Consider the following 19,166-nt stretch of genomic DNA (forward strand, 5'->3'; position numbering starts at 1 on the left):
CCTTCTTCGGGCACAGAACCTTGATCAGACGAGCAGGAACAACAGGCTGTAAATCAATGTCTGCTCCACCATAGATCTTCATGGGTGGCAGGGGGGGGCCGCCCCACCGTCTCACCACAGGATACAGGGGGGTCTTTGCTCCGGCACACCTCCCCCCTCCTTTCTTCCTCTGTTCCTCCACTGACCTTGGTGTTCATGCAGCTGCAGCAACTCCTCCTCACAAGTCCCACTGCCCATCACCACGTCCCTTCTTAAATACGTTATCGCAGAGGCGCAGCTGATTGGCTCAATTTCCCAAACAGAAGTGGAGCTGACGTGGAGCTGGGGGAGCTTCGAGAAGCTTCTCACAGGGGACTGCCCCTATAGCCCCCTGCCCTGCCACCAAAAAAACACCACTCACTCAACCCAGGACACAAGCCAATAGGGACAAACTAAAGAGGCCAACCTGAACTTGAAATTTTGACATTGTTCCGAAGCTGGAGATCTGCTGTGGTTCAAGTCTCAGGTTATCTATTCTACCTCCACCTGGATATCTGAAAAAATACCTGCTGTAATCTTTTTCACCTGTAACCCAGTTTTATGATTCCACTATACTATAACATTTTTATGTTTCACAGCAGCAGATAAGAGGCCCTCAAAAGGGATAAGGAAGAGAGTCTGGAAGACAGCAGCACTGAGATTTAGAAAGTAAAGCCTCACCTAGGTGGTTTAAAACTTGTTTGTCATTAGGCCGCCAAGTTTTGTAAAAGCTTGACAGTCTGCCCCCTAAAGAGATGTTGAACAGGCTAACTGGTAACTGTATTAGAAAAGTGGCACTTTATTACATTTTGTCATATTTTCAAAGCTCTAATCACTGAGGGTCGTGTTGCCGAAGCACTAATTCCTGTAGTGTAGGCTCATTTACAGTGCTGCCTGCATCCTCTAGGTTCCTGATGCCTATACTAAGAAAAGGGTAACTGAGAGAAATGAATTTAAAATTATCAAATACAGAGGGTAAATAGACATATTTCTAGTGAAATCTGTTGATTCTGTTCTGCTAATCAATAGGAGAGTACTCTTTCCAAATCCTGAGATAAAAACCTACAGAAAGAAGATAACTGAGCAAGCAACCTGCAAATACGTTCAACATATTATGTCACATAGCTGAAAATCCAAACTGTAAGTAAAGAATTAATGTTCTTTGCAAGTTTCAATATGCTTATCTGTTGAGGCAAATGGAGCTTTAGTTTATTTCTTCCATTCAACAGATGTTGAGTTTACTAAATAGGAAACATTAAGCTGAATGAACAAGAAAATAATTACCTAGGAATGAGGTATTTCCAATCTACTCTTTTTTATGTTGTACTCACAGTCAGACTTTCCCAAATAACATAAGCAAGACCTTCAGTCTGTGTAAGGGAAGACATTCTAAGTGGCTCACAAGTACTAGAGGATGTCAATAAAGCCACAAAAATTTCCAAAGAAGAAATGCTATAGTCTCTACCTAAATACAAGCCTGAGAGTCTTTCAGCTTCAGAGACAGCTGTTCCTTTGCAGGAAAACCAATGGGATCACCATAATTTACAGTTACAGACGATGTGCCATAAAGGACAACTCAGGACAATGAGAGGAACAGCATGCAGGGCAATTGCCTTAATCTTTTTAGCAGTCTGTATCAAGTTAGTACTGTTGTCAGGGCTAATAACCAAGGGTACTGGAGTTGAATAAACCGCTCCAGATGGCACTGTGAGCTGGAAAGCCTCAGAATTAGTGCGGTTCTGATCTGGTCCACTCTTCCATGTCCCAAGAATTTAAATGGGAACAGACCTAGAAACAGATTCATTACAGCCGGGTTATTTTCTGGACAAGGAATGGAAGTTAAGTGTACGAAAATACTCTCAAGTCAGGTTACAATGACAGACATGAGTACACCAAGTACATTTTAATGCTGGACTGCTTCAGGAAAAGCAATGCCTCAAATTAAGTACTAAAAAAAATTGCCCAACTAGTCTCTTCACTAACATACTTCTACATACATTACTTATATATTGCTACTATCTACTTTTCAACTTAGTCCTCATACTGAATGCTGTATAACTGCCTCTGCTGATATAGAGCATGGAAAAAGCATCTGACCTGCACTGGTACTGTATTTCCCCAAAGTGAAGAGAAAATAAGTGGAATGGGCAAAGACATCAGTGACAAAAATGAGAGCAATAGAGACCTTGTTTCATGCTGTTCTGTAAAAAAGCACAGATCATCCATGCTTGAAGCCTGAAACATTAGGAAGTCTTTGTCACATCAAGGCCAAGGCAGCTGACGTAAAACAAAGCCTCTTTTACTCTGCGTTGAAGGAGACCACCAGTCAGGTGCTGCTGCAAAAGGCAGTCTATCATTTGCTTTTGCCCACAGTTTCAAAGGCTTGCTAATAATGGGAAGGCAAAAGAGTTATGCACTGACAGAAATGCACTCCTGTTCCATTAGGTTTATGTGTAACACCAATTTTAATTAAAAACTTGATCTGGAAGCCTTCTTCAGCTAGGCTGAAAAAAAGAAAAAAAAAACAAAAAAAAAACCCAGCAGTGGCACAAAGTCAGTCTTCAATATCCTACAACCTTTCAAAACAATTTTTGGAGGGGAGGTGGGGAAGGAGGAAGAATCATCACAGTATTAATGAATGGATTAATTAATGTGTTTAACAAAAGCTTTCAGCCCTTCAGCAAGGAAAAATGTTTCCCCCCTCCTCCCTCAGCCTTTCTAAAATCGCCCAGCTTGCCAAAGCCAGGAAATTCCAGGCCAGAGCTAAAAAACTTTTTGAACTAGAAAACTTCACTGCTTTGCTATGCCATTCCTCACATCTCATTAAAATGTTTTGAAAATTTGCACCCAGCAAATTTGTATATTAATTCATTCTTGAAAATGTAATCCTAATATGAAGATTTAGATACTCTGAAAGCTTTAGTTGCTTTCCATACAGTTATCACACTGTTCATTGGACATTCACAGATAACAAGCCTCAGCTGGGCTTCAAAAGAAAACCTGTTTTACTGCATTAGTAGCAACTTAGTGGTCAAATCTATTAAGAACTTTAATTTTTGGAAAGCAGTGGAGTCATCAAATGTGTCAGTAAGTATGTTGCCTTCTGTATCACTAAAAAAAAAAAAAATGTACTAACAATCTGAGCATAGTTACTTCACCATTTCTTCTTAAAGCAACTGGTTTAGCACCTGTTCTTTAACAAGTATATAGTTGTATCAGCTATTTAACTATATATAGTTAAATCAACAGCTGGAGACTCATTTAATGAATCCCTTGGAGCTCTTTCAGGATAACTATTTTCAGAAAACCACTTCAATACAGTAACAGAGTTAGGCATTAAGCATGTTTATTTCACTATATTCAGGTCTTTAAAAAATATTCAACTCAAAAGAAATGTCTTCCAGAACAGGAATAGTCTAAAAAGCCATGAAACCGCGTAATTAAATACTACCTGCACCCAAAAAGTTAATAAATCTCTGCCTTGTTCAGTAATTTTCTTTACATGCTGCCCTTCTGCCCCCAAAAATAACCTTAGGAAAACATTCCTAAGACCATGAGGCAGTGAAAAAGTGAATCTATCTTTTTCCTGAGCCCAAAGTAAGGCTAAACTCCAATCTAAATTTCTGTAATAATAGATGTGAAGAGCAAGGTTTCTTTCTGGTAAAAGAAAAATTAATTTTCATGTCTAGTATTCAGTAATTTTCTTTCACAATTACCATTTTTGTCCTTATTAACCACACAAAATTGTGATTTAACCCTGAGAGAGCAAGTTTCATTTAACAAAGCAGGAGCTATGTTTTTATTTTACAGGACCCCCTAAATCACAATACGTTTCATAGTTAACTTCAGAGAGAAACAGTACAGTGACTTTACATAAATAAGCTAAATATACTACTACAAAAAAATTCCTATAGAGTATCTTCAGATTCTTATTCCTATTCAATTCTCCTAGGCCCTCTATAAGCTTCTAGATGACTACCAAGAATACACAGCAATAAATGCTATGAATTCACATCCTAGAAAACTGAGTTCAGTCCTCATTTTTGCTAGGATTCTGAGAAAAACAAATAACGTTATATAGTACACTAAACTTTCTGGAATGGGCAGAACAAGCCTGATCCTTCAAACAGCAGTTCACAGTGTTCCTCTAAAATCCTTTTAAACTCTTGGGACTGCTCTAACCAAATACTTTATGAAGTACCACTGAAACAACCAATTCTACTTTGTAGTAGAATATTCTTCATTATCAGCAGGAGACAAGCCTGATAGTGTCAGATCTAATTATTTTTTTTCAGCAAAAACTTTAAAAAGTTGCTACTACCACAAAGTAACATTGATTACTTAAAGAGAAGTTACTTGAGAACAAATCTTCCAATTACTCAAAAGCTGGGCACAGAAACCTTTCATATTATTAACAAAATAATAGTTGGTTCCAAAAATCCCATACTATAACTTAGCAACCGAAAACCTGTATAGAGTGGTTAACACATTATATTTAGACAATGCAATTTAGAATACCATATAAATGTTTTATTTAATTCAGAAACATACAAAAATCATAATCTACAGCCATCTGTGCTTGCCAGTTACAAGACAACTATAAAAATACAAAAGTATGCAAAAGCAACAGTTGCCAGTATCTCCACACAGTGCTTGTCGATCAAATTACTGGCAACCTACAAGTTTATATTTATAACACAGACACTTTCTACCACTTATTGTCTTATGCGTTTACAAGTTAAGGTTGACGTTTACATTTTTATAAAGATTGATCTTTCAACATTAACATTCAACTATAAAAACAGAAAATATAAGGCTTCAAGAAGGAAAGTAATGATTCTCATATTTCTAATATTAGGAGTCCAAATACAGATTACTTGCACTAGATTTGATTTTGAGTATTACCAGACTGACTTATATTCTGTTTTAGATGCATTTATGTATTAAATAGCTATAAGAACACTATCGTGTTTATATTTTTAACTGGGGAAAAATCACCAGAATAAATTTACTTTCACCAGTTTATGGCATTCCATACATTTGAGTAGGTTCCTAATAAAATATTTGAAATTTAATTTTCTCACACAGATACAGCTACATGGACCCTATAGCCCAAATCAAAAATGTATTCTTCCCCACCCTCAGTAGATGAAGACAATATCCAAAACCACAAACTTATTTTGGAGATCATGGAAAGATTTGACCACATTGGCCCATTATCACCTGGGATAACAGCTATCATGCTACCAGATAATATAATTCTGTATGTCAAGTTATTATTATCTTGTTTCAAATAAAACCTAAGAATATTACCTACCCAAGATGACCACATTACAAAAGCACGGTCCAACTTAAAGAATTCATGAAAAACAAAAATATTCCAAAATTGGGATTGCAGGTAGAAATCAATTTTGCCCCGATGTAGAGTATGTATGCATTATGGCAAGGTCTTTATATTTTTCCCCATAGAATCGGCCTTAATTAGTGCCCAGACTGTACTGAGATACTGTCATTTGTAGAATTACCTCCTCATTCACTGTAAATTGGAAGGTGTGTAGAAAACAAGACAGAGTGCTTCAGGAATATCTTATGTCGAAGACACGAGGACACTGCATACAAAACCTCTGTGCTTCTGCTATCTCTAGCAATCTCTCTGCCAGTCATCAAAGAGACCATCCAAACCAAAATTTTTATGGTGGTCCTCAGCTGTCTTTTCTTCAGCTTACAGTTGCATATCCTGGCAGAGGAGGAAGACCCCCAAACAACAGTGCTGACCACTACTGTGAAATGCAGGATCCCTTCCTGGCCTCACGGTAGATCACACATCACCACCTTTTTTTTAATCACTGGAGGATACTGTAGACTACTGTTACATCTCAGTAATGAATAGGAAACTTGAAATTCCTCCTTTCTGCCACTGAGAAAGCATGTGAACTTTCCTCTACCAGCTTCGTTCATGCTGCTATGGTTTCATGAGTCTTCTGTCAGCTCATTTCTCCAGACGGTCAAGGTCTCTCTGAAAAGAAGCCCCATGCTTCAATTCATTAACTACTCTCCCTAACTTGGTATCATCCATGAACTTGCTAAAGGCATGCTCCCTCCTAGTTTCCATGTCACTAATAAAACCATCAAATAGTACCTGCCACAGTTTCAACACTGGAGGAACCAGCTGGACTTTGTATCAGCACTCTGAGCATAGCAGTCCACAATTTTCTACCCACCTTGCAGCCCACCTACCCAAACCACCTAACTCCAGCTTGGTTACAAATAGCCTCTAACAGATCACATCAAATGCCTTCCTAAAGTCAAGGTAAAGAACATTCACCATTCTCTCCCCATCTACTGAGTCACTCAGCTCATCATACAGGACAATCAATTTCCCCTGATAAATTCCAGTCATGTTCTTTCTCTTCATGTGACTGAACACGGCTTCCAGGAGAATCTGCTCCATCATCTTTCCCAAGACCACAGCCAGGTCAACCTTCCTGTAGGTCCCCAGATGCTTCTTCTCACCCTTCTTGAAGATAGGTCTGATATTTGCTTTTTTCCCTGGTCGTTTGGAATCTCCTAATCTCAATGACCTTTCAAAGATGAGCAAGGGAATAACCTTGTAATGATAGCAGCCAGCTCCTCCTGCAGGACCTCTGGACACATCACACTCAGTCCCATAAATCTGTACATCAAACTTGCTTAAGAGGTCCCCATTTTGACATTCTGTACTGTGGATAATGCTTCACTCCCTCCAATTCTGCCATTAGGCTCAGGGACCTGAGAAGTCCGAGGACAGTCCTTATCATTAAAGAGGCAAAGAAAGCCTTGAGTATTGCTTCCATGTCCTTTCATACCAGATCATTTGTGAAGATAATTTTGAATCCTAAACCACTTCCATTTAGTACTGCCTACATACATCCATGCATTCTTCCCACTGCTAATAATGAAAATATTGAGGGACACAGGGCCTGAAAAATTGAAAGATGACCTCCTTTGAGAATAAGCCATTAAAACAAAAATAATATTAAGAACAATTTTTTATTCACTTATAACCACAATATGATTGTCTTTAGTTTGCTTACAAGACCATGTCAAACAACGTCAAAAATCTTAACACGACACCCTTTCAGCAAGAAGTTCTGTCTGAATCAGCCCTAGATACCTAAAGGTACTCTCATATTAACAGTTGTGCAGACGCCCAAGGGCCTTAATGTTGATGATTCATTTAGACAAGTCTGTTTCCTTTAAAGAGCAATCTTTGCCAGTCTTTTGAGACTCTGTAATGAGCATAAGCAGAGCCTTACTCTTAACTCCAGCCTTGGTTATGGTGTATTATCAAGCATCAATGTAACTTCCTGAGGGCCAGGGCCAGGAGTAATCAGCTGTTTCTCAAAAATCATGAATACTGATTAGAAATCTACAAGAAAAATTATGACACAGCAAAAGAAAACTGTAGTCCAGCAATTGCTGCTTCCTGCATAATCCTAATCAATACTCCATTGCAGCTCACATAGTTCATTCTTCCACAACATGCTGCAAGTAGTCAACTACAAATTCTAATTAACTTAAAAACTACCATTTCTAAAGTACAGGGCTTTAAAAATGCAGTGATATTGAGACACCTAATGAAACCTATGGAGATACTCTGTATCTGAAAAGGCTTTGCCCAGGCTTCTCTCTGTAGCTAATACAAGAAAACTTAAATCACAGAAGCATTTGCCATTTCTGGTTTGTGTTGAAGCTGCAAGAAATAGGCTGCAGCCTACTGCATGTTTTTCCTGATCAGCAGGACCCCCACACTTCACAATGTATGTTTTTCTTTCCTCCTGGTCTGTAACATTTAGCCTGTATACTAAATGAGGAAGAAGAGTTAATTAGAAGTTGGCTGAAAAGGGCTGAAGAAAAGATTTTGTGGATGTTGGAAAAAGCATCAATTACCAAGTCACTTTGAGTCTCTAGATATTGCTTATATTACCATGATTCATGTAAATTTAACTTTTTCCACCTAAGAGAAAAAAAGAGAAAGAATTTATAATATTTATAGAGCAAAAACATTACTCTGCTGTAAATCATTTTAGTTGTATTTATGTAGAATACATCTAGTTTTTTTTCTCCTCCACTTCACACTCTGTCCTCTTTAATAAAAATGTATGTACGTCAGAGATATTTAAAAATCAAACATTGAGGAAAAAAAACCCACTTTAAAAGGCAGAGCAAATATATGAAGGAATGAAGCACAGTAAGATCTGAATAGTTTTGCTCATTTTTAGTTTCTCATTAACTGTTTGAAAGAAAAAGGCACCTTTAGAATGAACAAACTATGTCTAAATAAGACTTTATTAATAACCAGCACAAGATTATCAGTTTTTTTTGAAGTTAACGAGCCCCATGGAATTCATACAGAATTTGAGAGGTTACATCTTTGGCAACAAGACAATCAGCTTTTCAGATACAGATCAACAGTTTAAATTCTGTTCAAGCTAGGCAGGGACTAATAGCCATTCCTTGTTAATAAATTTGAGTGATATGATGACTTTCACCTGGTTGTGTCTTTTCACAAATGTAAATGTTGAGATTTTCAAAGTAATCTGGAGAATTGGGATTCATTGTTAAAGAGATTACTTGTAGGCATTCTGGCCACCTTTGTGCTCCAACTCTAGGTAGAAACTGAGCAAAACTTTAAATTCTTATTTTAAAAAGTTTGTGGGTTTGATTTTTTTAAAGATAAATTGTAAAATACTTTTAAACAAGTCAAACTCAGTTGCACTTCATCATTTTCCCACCTTGTTTATATTATTTTTACATGAATTCATACCATGTGGCATGTCTGGCACTGAACGGACAGAGTGAGAATAAAGCCCCCAAACTCAGTAGGTCTGTGAGAGACAGCTCTGTGAGGAGAAGAGCAGACATAAGGAAAAAAACAACTGCATGAATTTCATGCTCAGTGTGCAAGGCTTGACAAGCTTGTATTATTTTGACAGGCTTCTATTATTTTTTACATGCTGCTGAATCATGAGAAAAACCAACACCGATACTGCTCACAAAATTCCAGACTTATCTGTGGACTTTGCTTCTTTTTTTTTTTTTTTTTAAAAAAAAAGACCACAAACAAACAAAAAAAAGGCAAAGTAAAATTGCTGGAATATATTCCAAATAATGAAGAATATCTAGGAAACACCCCTTTAAAGGAGTCTTCTATCAGGATTTCCATTATCTCTTTAAACACAGAGAACTATGTTAGCTAGAACAACATACTACTAAACTTACCAAGGCAGGGTTTTCTTATTGTTATGGAGCATTATCTGTAATAGTAAGATATTTCTCCTATATATCTTTTAACTGAAAATATATATTTTCAATGTATGGTACTAATGTTAAATCACTTAGACAATAGAAATGGATTTAGGAATATTTAAATATGTTTCCCTTGTATTGTGGTTGGACACAGGAGGTTTCTTCACAGAGAAGTAAGTTGAAGGACAGGTAAGAACTTCAGAAAACAAAACCAGGATTATGGGATAACCACTTTTGTTAAATCACAGCCTATCAGTGAAGTTAGATTTGAGTAAACTCTTATGCAACTTACTCTGTTTATTCTCTGTAACACCTGTTTTATCAATATTTGCACAGAAACATACTCAGTCCTAGAATCCCACCTACTCCACCTCTTCACCTCCCCCAATCTTCTTGGCTTTACAGCTCAAGATTGTAGTTTTAGAGATATGCTGTAACTTTGCCATGGCAGTATAGTTTTCATCAAATCTATGCTTTCCCCTGGAAACACCACTAAAATGTTACACATTCTCTTTAAAATTATTATCTCCAATTGTGGAGAGTCTTAAAATTTCTTTGTGTTTTGAGATTTAGAAGCATGGTCCAAGAGACTACCTCTGCTTTGTGATAATGCTATAATTTAGGGTTATTACAACTATGATTTGATCACTCTCCCAGTTTCCCAAGCTTAGTGTTTGGCTTCCAGAGTCTCACATTTTTTTGCACACCTAACAACTACTGAATTTGTTCTATCTTGAAGTTTGTTGGGATTTCTCTTCAGAAGAGGCGGGAAGCAGGAAGACTGACACTTCCAAGAAACTAAGAATTCTAAGAAATCTTAACATTTTTATTCATTCTTCTGTCTTTTCTTCACCGGTTGCAGGAAAGGTAGTTTATAATATAAAATGTTGGCTTCTCAAAAAATCCTGTGAAAATGCAAATTAAGGCTTCTTGAAAGAAACAGGCACACCAGAACCATCAACACAATATGGTATGCCAGCACTTTGCAGCCAATATACAAGTGTCTCATCAGGACAAATTTTAAGATCTATTTACTTTATGTTTCAGCATAGCAGTCAAAAGACCGTAATTATCAGATACGTTTCATTGAACCGCAGTACATTAATTTATCAACGTGTCTTTGCAAATTCAAAGTGTCATGTTAGCTGGTACCAGTAACAAAATTATTTTGAAACAAATACAGAGCAATACTTTGAGATCTCCAGCTATGGGGCAGACATTTAAAACAGAGCTTTCAGCCTCTAAATTAGGATTCCAAATAACTGTGTTATTAGTATATAAGCTTATGTTGCAACATAAGGTAGGACAACAAAGTTGGACCTACTTTAGCAGCCTTTTTTTCTTTTGTCCTCATCTTCATCTGATTTTTCACTACTCCAAACACTGAGATGCTACAGTAACCATTTATTATTCTGCAGGTAATATCTCTGTACATCAATATTTAAAAGCACCTACTTGTTTGATTATTTCCTGTGGGGAAAAAATACATGATTTTCTGGTAACACCTACATATGTCAAAAGGTCCAATCTACTTTCCCTGCAGTATCAGATAGACTTTACTAAAAGTACTTTAGAAAGAATTTGTGGTGCTGATCATGTTTATTTCCAAATCAGTGCAAACAAACTTCTTGTCTAGATACTGTTGCAACTGAGGGAAACAAATGTTGCAGTCACCTCTGTTTTGCTATTGCAACACCCATGTTAGGGAAATAAGTAGATGGAAAAGGGACCATAGAAATGAGCGAGAGACGACTGCTAAAATGAAGACAGAACTGAATGTAGGCATAGAGAAACTTCGTGCTTTCTCTTCTGTAATTCCTTCTCTTTACACATGGAGCATCAAGAAAACAGTTTAAATTGTGTTTTTACAATGCATTTTCTTGCTTTCACAGTGCTACTAACAGGACTTTGTCTTCTCTATTTTTGTGAAATTCACTGGGCATCTTGGATTAAAGACCAATTTTCTCTACACTGGGTACAAAAGAAAGGTTATTCTGAAGTGATATTTATCTGCATCCTCAGAGGACAGCAAGTGTTAGTTTAAGCTCATTCTACCTTGTATCACTACTGTAAGGTAGGCAGCTACTTTAGAGCTTCGAACAAAAGCATATATTGACAATAATATCTAAAATAAATAATCAAGCCCTGTACTAAAAGCAAGAACAGATCTCAGGAATGAGGGAAATGGAGATCAAAACCAGGAAATAGAAGAAAAATGGAGAATACGCTTAAAAATATGAAGAGTTCTAGCAGCGACAATTGAAAGAGTTTTTTTTTGTTTGTTTGTTTGTTTTTTTTTTTTTTGTGTTTTTTTTTTGTTTGTTTTGTTTTTTTTTGGTTTTTTTTTACAAAGGACCCAATAAAGTCCAGAAGAAACTTGAACACAATGGGAAAATTAAACTACTTATTTATTTAAAAGAAAAAAAGAACACTGAGAAAACTGTAAAGAGCAGGTAGTTCTATTATCCTCAAAAGAACAATTAAGTTTTACTAAAACCCTCAACATTTAAGCTAATCATTCCAATTTTTCTCCTATTAGAAACAGAACGTGTCTTAAACAGTTTCACAGATTACCCTTCTGTTCAGTCTTTCATCTGATCTTATGTTGCACCCCCACTAGAAATAAACTATATAGAGAAAATATATTTACAGCTCCAATGTATATAAATCTTTTTTACTATAATAAAATGCAGAGATACCCACTTTTTGCACAAAAATAAAAGCATGCACAGTGAGGTAAACACCTCATTTGTTGTTTTTCTTCTCAATTTCTGACCTATCTGCTTTTACTCAAAGAGTTTTAAAACCACACATTTTTTCTCCAGGGTAACGTTCAGTCCCTGTATATGTAATTTCCTCTGCAAGACAAAATCTAGCTCTTAAGCTTACTCATGTTCATAACCAAAATACACGGAGGCAATTCCCCGTACCTCCTACTATTTGCATTTAGAACTGACAGACATGCAAAGGAGAGGGAGTAGACTGAAGCCTGTAAAAGAAGGAGACAAAAAAATACACAAGTTCAGAAGGACCTGAGAGAAGAAACAGCACTACGGAAGTGGAATGCTAAGAATTAGGTACAGCTTGTGAGGATCTTCGTGTGCAAGGGGCTCCCTCAAGTAAATTGTCTTAAAGCCCATTTCTTCATTATAGCATTTTTTTCATAGTTCCACCGTACTCTGCTGCTTTGCTCTAAATGAAGAAATTAGGCAGTTTCCATTAACATCTGTTGAGCCAAAAACTCAACCACACCTTTCCAGGATACTCTTGAGAATTAGTACAGACTTCCCTCCAGTTGCTTCCTCTCTGTTTATTAACACACACACAGCATCTTCAGATATAGACGTAGCCCAGCATCATACCCATTCTGTGAGCTTTTAGCCCATAAATCTGCTCTCCTCTATACTTTATGAAGAGCGACAGCAATGACTAGGGCTTTATAATGAAATCAGCACTTGGCGATAAGGCCCAATACACCTTATTTTACGAGAAGAACAGTGTAAGAAAATGCAGACTGAAAGAGTATTTTTGCTTCCAGAATTCTGTTTCATTATTTTTGTTCAAGTTAGTTGAGGCAGACGGAGGATAAACAAAATGAACAGTCTGCACCTGAAAGCAAAAGATGTGTTAGTAGGCCAGCCCTTTACTGAAATGTAAGGTTTAAATGTATTTAATTTGTCTTCTGTGATGAAAAACTCTTAGTAAGCACTGAAATACTGCTCTTTTTCCTCTTCAGGTAAATTACAGGGAATTTAAAAGGACCGTACTTTACAAACACAATCTATATGTTGTATTCTTCTGGGGACCTTAAATTACAGCTTTAATCACTGTGGCACATAACTATTCTGTGCTTTGCTTGAGTCTTATTTAAAAAAAAAAAAAAAAAAAAAAAAAAAAAAAAGGATCAACAGCTTTTCTTGAGAAATCCAAAACTTTTTGGTCCAAAGAAGCCAGAGATGAGGAAGTAAAATCCTCTTCTCACCTCAGAAGAGTAAGATGCAAGAATGCAAACATTCTCAGACTCTTAGACAGTGCTAAGTTGATAATAAATGTCATTTTAATTTTCAGACACCTGAAATATTCACATGCATTACCAGAAGACAAAATATGCAATTATTTATTTTTTACTATTTGATTTGTGAAGGTAACTTGTCAAATTACTTACACAACCTGTAATACCTGTCCACTGAGTGCCATTAGAACTTCCCTAACCAACTTCACTGCTTCATCTACTCAGCAATTCTCTGGTAAAGATCAAAAGCAGTCACACTGCTTATTCTGGGCTCACGTGTTTAACTAAACCAGCGTCCTAATTTCTTAAGGTTCTTCAACAATTATGTGATTTCTTCAAATACCCCAACAAGGCTGTATTACAAATATGCATAGAACTTTTGAAAATCAGAACGTTAAATTATGTATTTCTAACATTAGACCTGAAATCCTAGACCAATTTGAGAGCATTTACGAAGTAAACCAGTGTCTTTCCCTCATCCACCCCCCCACTCCTCCAAAACAAGCATACAGTTAGGGAACATGCCTTTTCCTCAACACAAATTTAAACAGGTGCAATGCAGATATTGAAACACTTCACAAATGAGATTTCAGTACTGTAAAAAGGACTATTCTATAAAACTTGCTATTGATAGTTTCATATCTCTTAATTTTACCAGTTGCAATAGCTGTGTGTTTCATATATGGGTGTGTATTAATGAAATATTTTTTTTTTTTTAGATTTCAAAAGCTTTACCAAAATACTCTCAGCTATTTTCTCACAAGGGAATTCAAGTCCCCAATGTTTTCATTCTGCAGCTAGCAAACTACTCTGTATAGTTCTGAAAGTTGATCAAAATAGTGCAACAACCTAATAAGAAAAGCCAGCTACTAAGCTATTAAGTACACAAAATTAACATACCCAACTACCATAAACAGTATCCACTGTAATGTTAGATGAGATTCCCAAGCAAAATGATGCAGACACATGTACACATAGTGTACATATAAATATCACACCCCAAGACCTTCAATCACCATCCTCTGTAGTCTTTTGTAAGACCAGGTGTATCTATACTCTCTCAACAATATCCTAGAATCTCTTCAGCAAGGCACATAACATATCTGATAGATTTCTAAGTTCACTGTGTTTTGGGGCACTGATCAACTTAACATACATCTGTATTTCTGTTGCTGGCACACATCATCTTTACACATTCTATCACAGTCAACTAACTAAGCTTCCCTTAACTAGCTTTTTTGACACTTTTCTTGCTCCACCATAACCAGATCAAGATCCAAGATGAAGAAACTGCTTGCTTGGGGAGAAGGTAGTTCCATAAAGGCACAGAAAGACCATTTTAATGGGTAAGGAAGACAGATATTTAGAGAGGCTGGTTTAATATCCAGCACACTTACCTTGTGGCAAAGGAAAATGAATGACTGTAGGTCCAGCAAAAGGAGCATGTAATTTACTGGGTTTAACTTTGTGCCTCCCTTGCCTTTGTGGCTTTGTGACAGACAGAAGAGCATCATATGCTGCAACTGCTTCATAATAAAGACTTGGTGTCATCTCCAAAAGTCAGAAGGTACACATGAATGTTGGTGAGTTTCTATGAAGAGCTTTTTATTCCATTTTTTAAATGATGCACTGGCAAAGGCTGTGTGTTTGCACTGAGACCCATTCTCTAAGGTTTGAGTACGCTCAGCACCTTTCAATCAAGGTCAGCTTCTAATTTCCAATAATAATAAACAAGGACTCAAAAAAACCTTCTGTTGCGGGAAATCCATTTGTAGTACACTTCTCTGTAAAAGATCTATGTGGGGAGACAGTGTCTTAAGAAGATACCAAGAACAAACAAAATTCTACTGCAGATAAATTCACACAAAACCAAACTCTACAGCTTGCCTACTGGACATTACGATCAGAAAACAACCAGGCAATTGCTCTACATAAAGTTCACATTGCTTAAAAAGCACATACTGAGATTTGGCAGTAGTTAGCTACATATTTTTCGAGAAAAAAAAAAAAAAAAAACCCAAAAAACAACAAAACAAACAAGAATCTAAATTCCAATTTTGAATAGTAACTCCACTGTTAGCCGTGTACTAGCCACCTCTATGGCACCTACTAGACTCTTCTAACAGCCTCCCAATTGCCAACATTCATCCTGCAGTTTATGGAACATCTTATTTATATTTAAAATTTATCATTTCAGGCAGATGCATTAAGGTCTGCAGTATATTAATACCTGCACTTTTAGCACAGCAACAACACATACTTTAATACACTTCTCCAGCTATTTTATTTAAACAGCATTCAGTGGTTAGGCTCAAAAGTTTTTTGGATGCTTGTTGCTGTGTTTTGTAGAAGGTATTCATTGGACCCAAGCAATTTTAGGAGACATGCTGATCACGCTACTGTGAATAAGTTTGTATCCTTGAAAAAGAGAAATGCAGCTGCAAGAGCAACTCCTGCTTCCATTCTCTGCTAACAGTTTCCTCTTTTCTGCCTTTAACAGTGACGCTTGTTACTGGAAGACTGTGACCTAGACCCCACGGTACAAAACATTTAATTACATCATTCACATGTAAAAAAGGGGATAAACGGTACACAGAACACCAATGAAAAATCTGAAAAACTAACACTGCTTTTATAGTCCCTTCCCATGTAAACCACATACAGCTTTAAAGCATTATACTGACTTAAACCACAAGGGATGTTTAAAAGCATAGAATATGAAACTCTTCAGGCAAATACTTGCTTAGAAAAACAGCATTAGGTTTTGGTCAGAAGAGACTAGAATAAGGGTGAGAATTATGACAGTTTGCTCCTAAAATGCAAAATAACTTAGCAAAGTGTGTACATGTCTTTTCTCAAAGAACGAAGCCACTGAACTACTGCCAGAGTCCTGGCTTTTTTTTTTTTTTTTTTTTTTTCCCCCCACTTTTCAGTAATTCTCAGTAATTTTCTACATTAATCCCAGGCCAACACGGACAGAAAAATCTAAATTCTGTTGATAAATTCTTCATTGTGGCTTATACTGGCAAATTTACTTTGACTATTTTCTTTGCAAATTACTTTCTAGTTTTCTGCAAAAGAATTAGCCAAGCTGGGTGTGACAGAATGTACTGCCACCAGCAACTCACCTGTCCCAGTGACTTTTAACAGTACTGCATAATATTGTGTAAACACCATTCTTGTTCTAAGCATTTAAGAACAGGTTTTCCTATATAAACATACAGGTCCATCTAGGAAAGTTTTCCAATGTACTTTTTGAACACCCTTTCAAAAGAAAGGGAAACATACTAAGTTACAAAGTTTTTGTCTAATACAGCAAAACACCTATGCAATACTTCACAGCCAAACTACGGTCTCTTTTCCATAGACCACATAAACAAGACAGTGATGGTGTTTCATAGCTGGACCTTCAGCTTGTCTTGTCACCTGTACTATTAGCTCCTGCCAAGTTACATACATATCTTTAGCATGAATGACTCACAAACTCTTAAACTCTTATCATTTAGCAATGACTGCTGGAAGGAACCAGACATAACTAATGTCAAAACGTTAATTTTATTTTATTTTCCTACAAATGCCATTAATTATCTTATCTCTTTGACCACATCAAAGCTTTCTTCAAAGCAAATAAAGAGGTCCTCCGAGAGGATGGTACCTCCTGTCTGTTGCCCAGAAGGCAAAATGCTTTGCAGCCAAGCGCGTATTGAGCCACGTTTAAAGAGTAAAATTATAAGGTCCCTGATTAACCCTTCGGTAAGCCCGCAGGGCACCGCCTGGGCCGCCTGACAGCCCACGGGGTGCTGACGGCTGAACACGGGTGTTCAGGCACCAGGGGCTGCCGGCGGCCCCACAGGTGACCCACGTAGCCGGCGTTTTCAGACAACCGATGAACGCACATCACCGCATCACTGGAGACATCCTTAATCCTCTGCTTCCTAAGGCTCTCTCACGGTATTAGCACCACACTCAGGAACACCGGTCGGTCTTAGCGACTTCCTTAGAGGTTTACAGGGAGTTTCCCAGATTTAGGAGGCAAAGGCAAACCGTGCCGCGGGTGCGAAGCGGTGAGGAGGTTACCTCTCCTCCTCCTCGGCTCTTCCTGCGCCCGGCGCCGCCCGCGGAGCGGGGGCCGCCCCCGCCCGGCCCCGCGACGGGCACCTGTGGCGTTCGGCGCCCGGGGCCCGCTGTCACCGGCCGCCCGCAGCCACAGCCCGGCCGCGGGGCCGCGCAGGGAGCGCAGCATGAAGCTCCTCCTCCGCCCGCCGCTTTGTTCGCCGCGGGGGCCCGAGCCGAGCCCCCCGCCGCGGACACGCTCCGCCGCCGCCCGGCCCCGCTGATTACCCCTCCCCGGCCTCCCCGCGCTCCCCTCGGCCACCCCGCAGCCTCCCTGATACGCCGCCTCCTCCTCCTCCTCCTCCTTCTCCTACCTTGGCTTTCCCTGCCTCCAGCTTCTTCAGCCGCTCCTCGTCCTCCATGGCGTCTCTGCGGGAGAGCAGAGCGTTACCGGCGGTGGGAGGCGGGACCCACCCCGCTCCCTCCCCTCAGCCGGGGCGCACACGCTCGCGGTGCGGTGCGGTGCGATCCCGTCCCGCCTCACAGCGACGACAGCTGCCGCGGCGCGGCCACCGGCGCCGCCATCTTCCTCTCCACGTAAACACGCGGCCGGGGAAAGTGACGTGCGGGCCGCCCGCTCCTCCTCCCGCCGCCGCCCCCTCCTTCCCCCCGTGCCCCGGCCGCGCCCAGCGCCGCCGCCCGCCACCGCCCCCCCGCCCGGCGAGCGGCCAGCCCCGCCGCGGCCGCCCCCGGAGGAGCGGGGCACCCCCCGGGCCGAGCGGGGAAGGCGCACCCGCGGCGGGGAGGACGGAGGCAGCGGCGGGCACAGCCCCTCCGCACCCCTCCTCGCTCCCGCGGGCAGGGAGGGAGGGAGGGAGGGAGGGAGGGAGGGAGGCGGGGGGCTTTCTCTTCCCACAAAAGAACCGCAGCGGCGAGACGCCTGCAGTTTGCGGTTGCTTTGATACAAAGGTCTGAACAGACAATACCCGAGTCTGCGAGACGGCTGCCTGCCGCTGTCTCGCAAATCCAGCGTCTCTGCCTACAATGCTAATTTTGACAGTTTTGATTTTCTAAGGGTTTTCTTTTTCCCACGTGCGGCTCGCTACACTGCTAGCTTTCGATAGCATGGATCTAAAGCTTGGAAATACAAGTTTTTTGAGCGTGTGTCACGGACTGTGTAAGAATGACAACAAAGGATGTGTAGGCCCCCTGTTTAAATTACTTAATATGCTCTCATCATGCCAGAGGAGTTGAAATAGGTGTGTTAACATCACAATGCGGAATAAGTCACATAGCAATTAAATGCTAATACAATTTCTATACCTAAGCATTCGATACAAAGCAATATTCTGGGATTATTTAATATTGTCTACTAAATGTGTGCCTTGCAAAGCTAATAGCAAACTTGTACTGGGAAAGACAAGAGACCTTATAGCAGCCTTCCAGTACCTAAAAGGGGTCTACGAGAAAGCTGGAGAGGGACTTTTTACAAGGGCATGTACTGATAGGACAAGGGGTAAGTGCTTTAAACTGAAAGAGGGTAGATTTATATTAGATATAAGGAATAAATTCTTTCCTGTGAGGGTGGTGAGGCACTGGCACAGGTCGCCCAGAGAAGCTGTGGCTGCCCCCTCCCTGGCAGGGTTCAAGGCCAGGTTGGACGGGGCTTTGAGCAACCTGGGCTGGTGGAAGGTGTCTCTGCCCATGGCAGGGGCAGTTGCAATTAGATGATCTTTAAGGTCCCTTCCAACCCAAACTATTCTGTGATTCTATGATTACATGTTCATGATGTGCT

The 19,166-nt window shown here is 39.5% G+C and overlaps 1 protein-coding gene across 4 annotated transcripts in view; it reads right to left on the bottom strand.

The window, feature by feature from the left end:
- The window catches only part of AKAP9 (A-kinase anchoring protein 9), a 121,825-nt gene extending 103,846 nt beyond the window's left edge, over window positions 1-17,979 (bottom strand). For all 4 annotated transcript variants that reach the window (XM_042802136.1, XM_042802135.1, XM_042802133.1 and 1 more), the window contains exon 1: window positions 17,746-17,979. In XM_042802136.1, coding sequence (XP_042658070.1) covers window positions 17,746-17,793 — 48 coding nt within the window. In that variant the 5' untranslated portion in view covers window positions 17,794-17,979. The remainder of the gene's footprint in view (window positions 1-17,745) is intronic.
- Window positions 17,980-19,166: the final 1,187 nt, after the last annotated feature.

The sequence above is a fragment of the Tyto alba genome, unplaced genomic scaffold (assembly GCF_018691265.1).
Source record: "Tyto alba isolate M040663 unplaced genomic scaffold, T.alba_DEE_v4.0 Super-Scaffold_38, whole genome shotgun sequence".
NCBI lineage: Eukaryota > Metazoa > Chordata > Aves > Strigiformes > Tytonidae > Tyto > Tyto alba.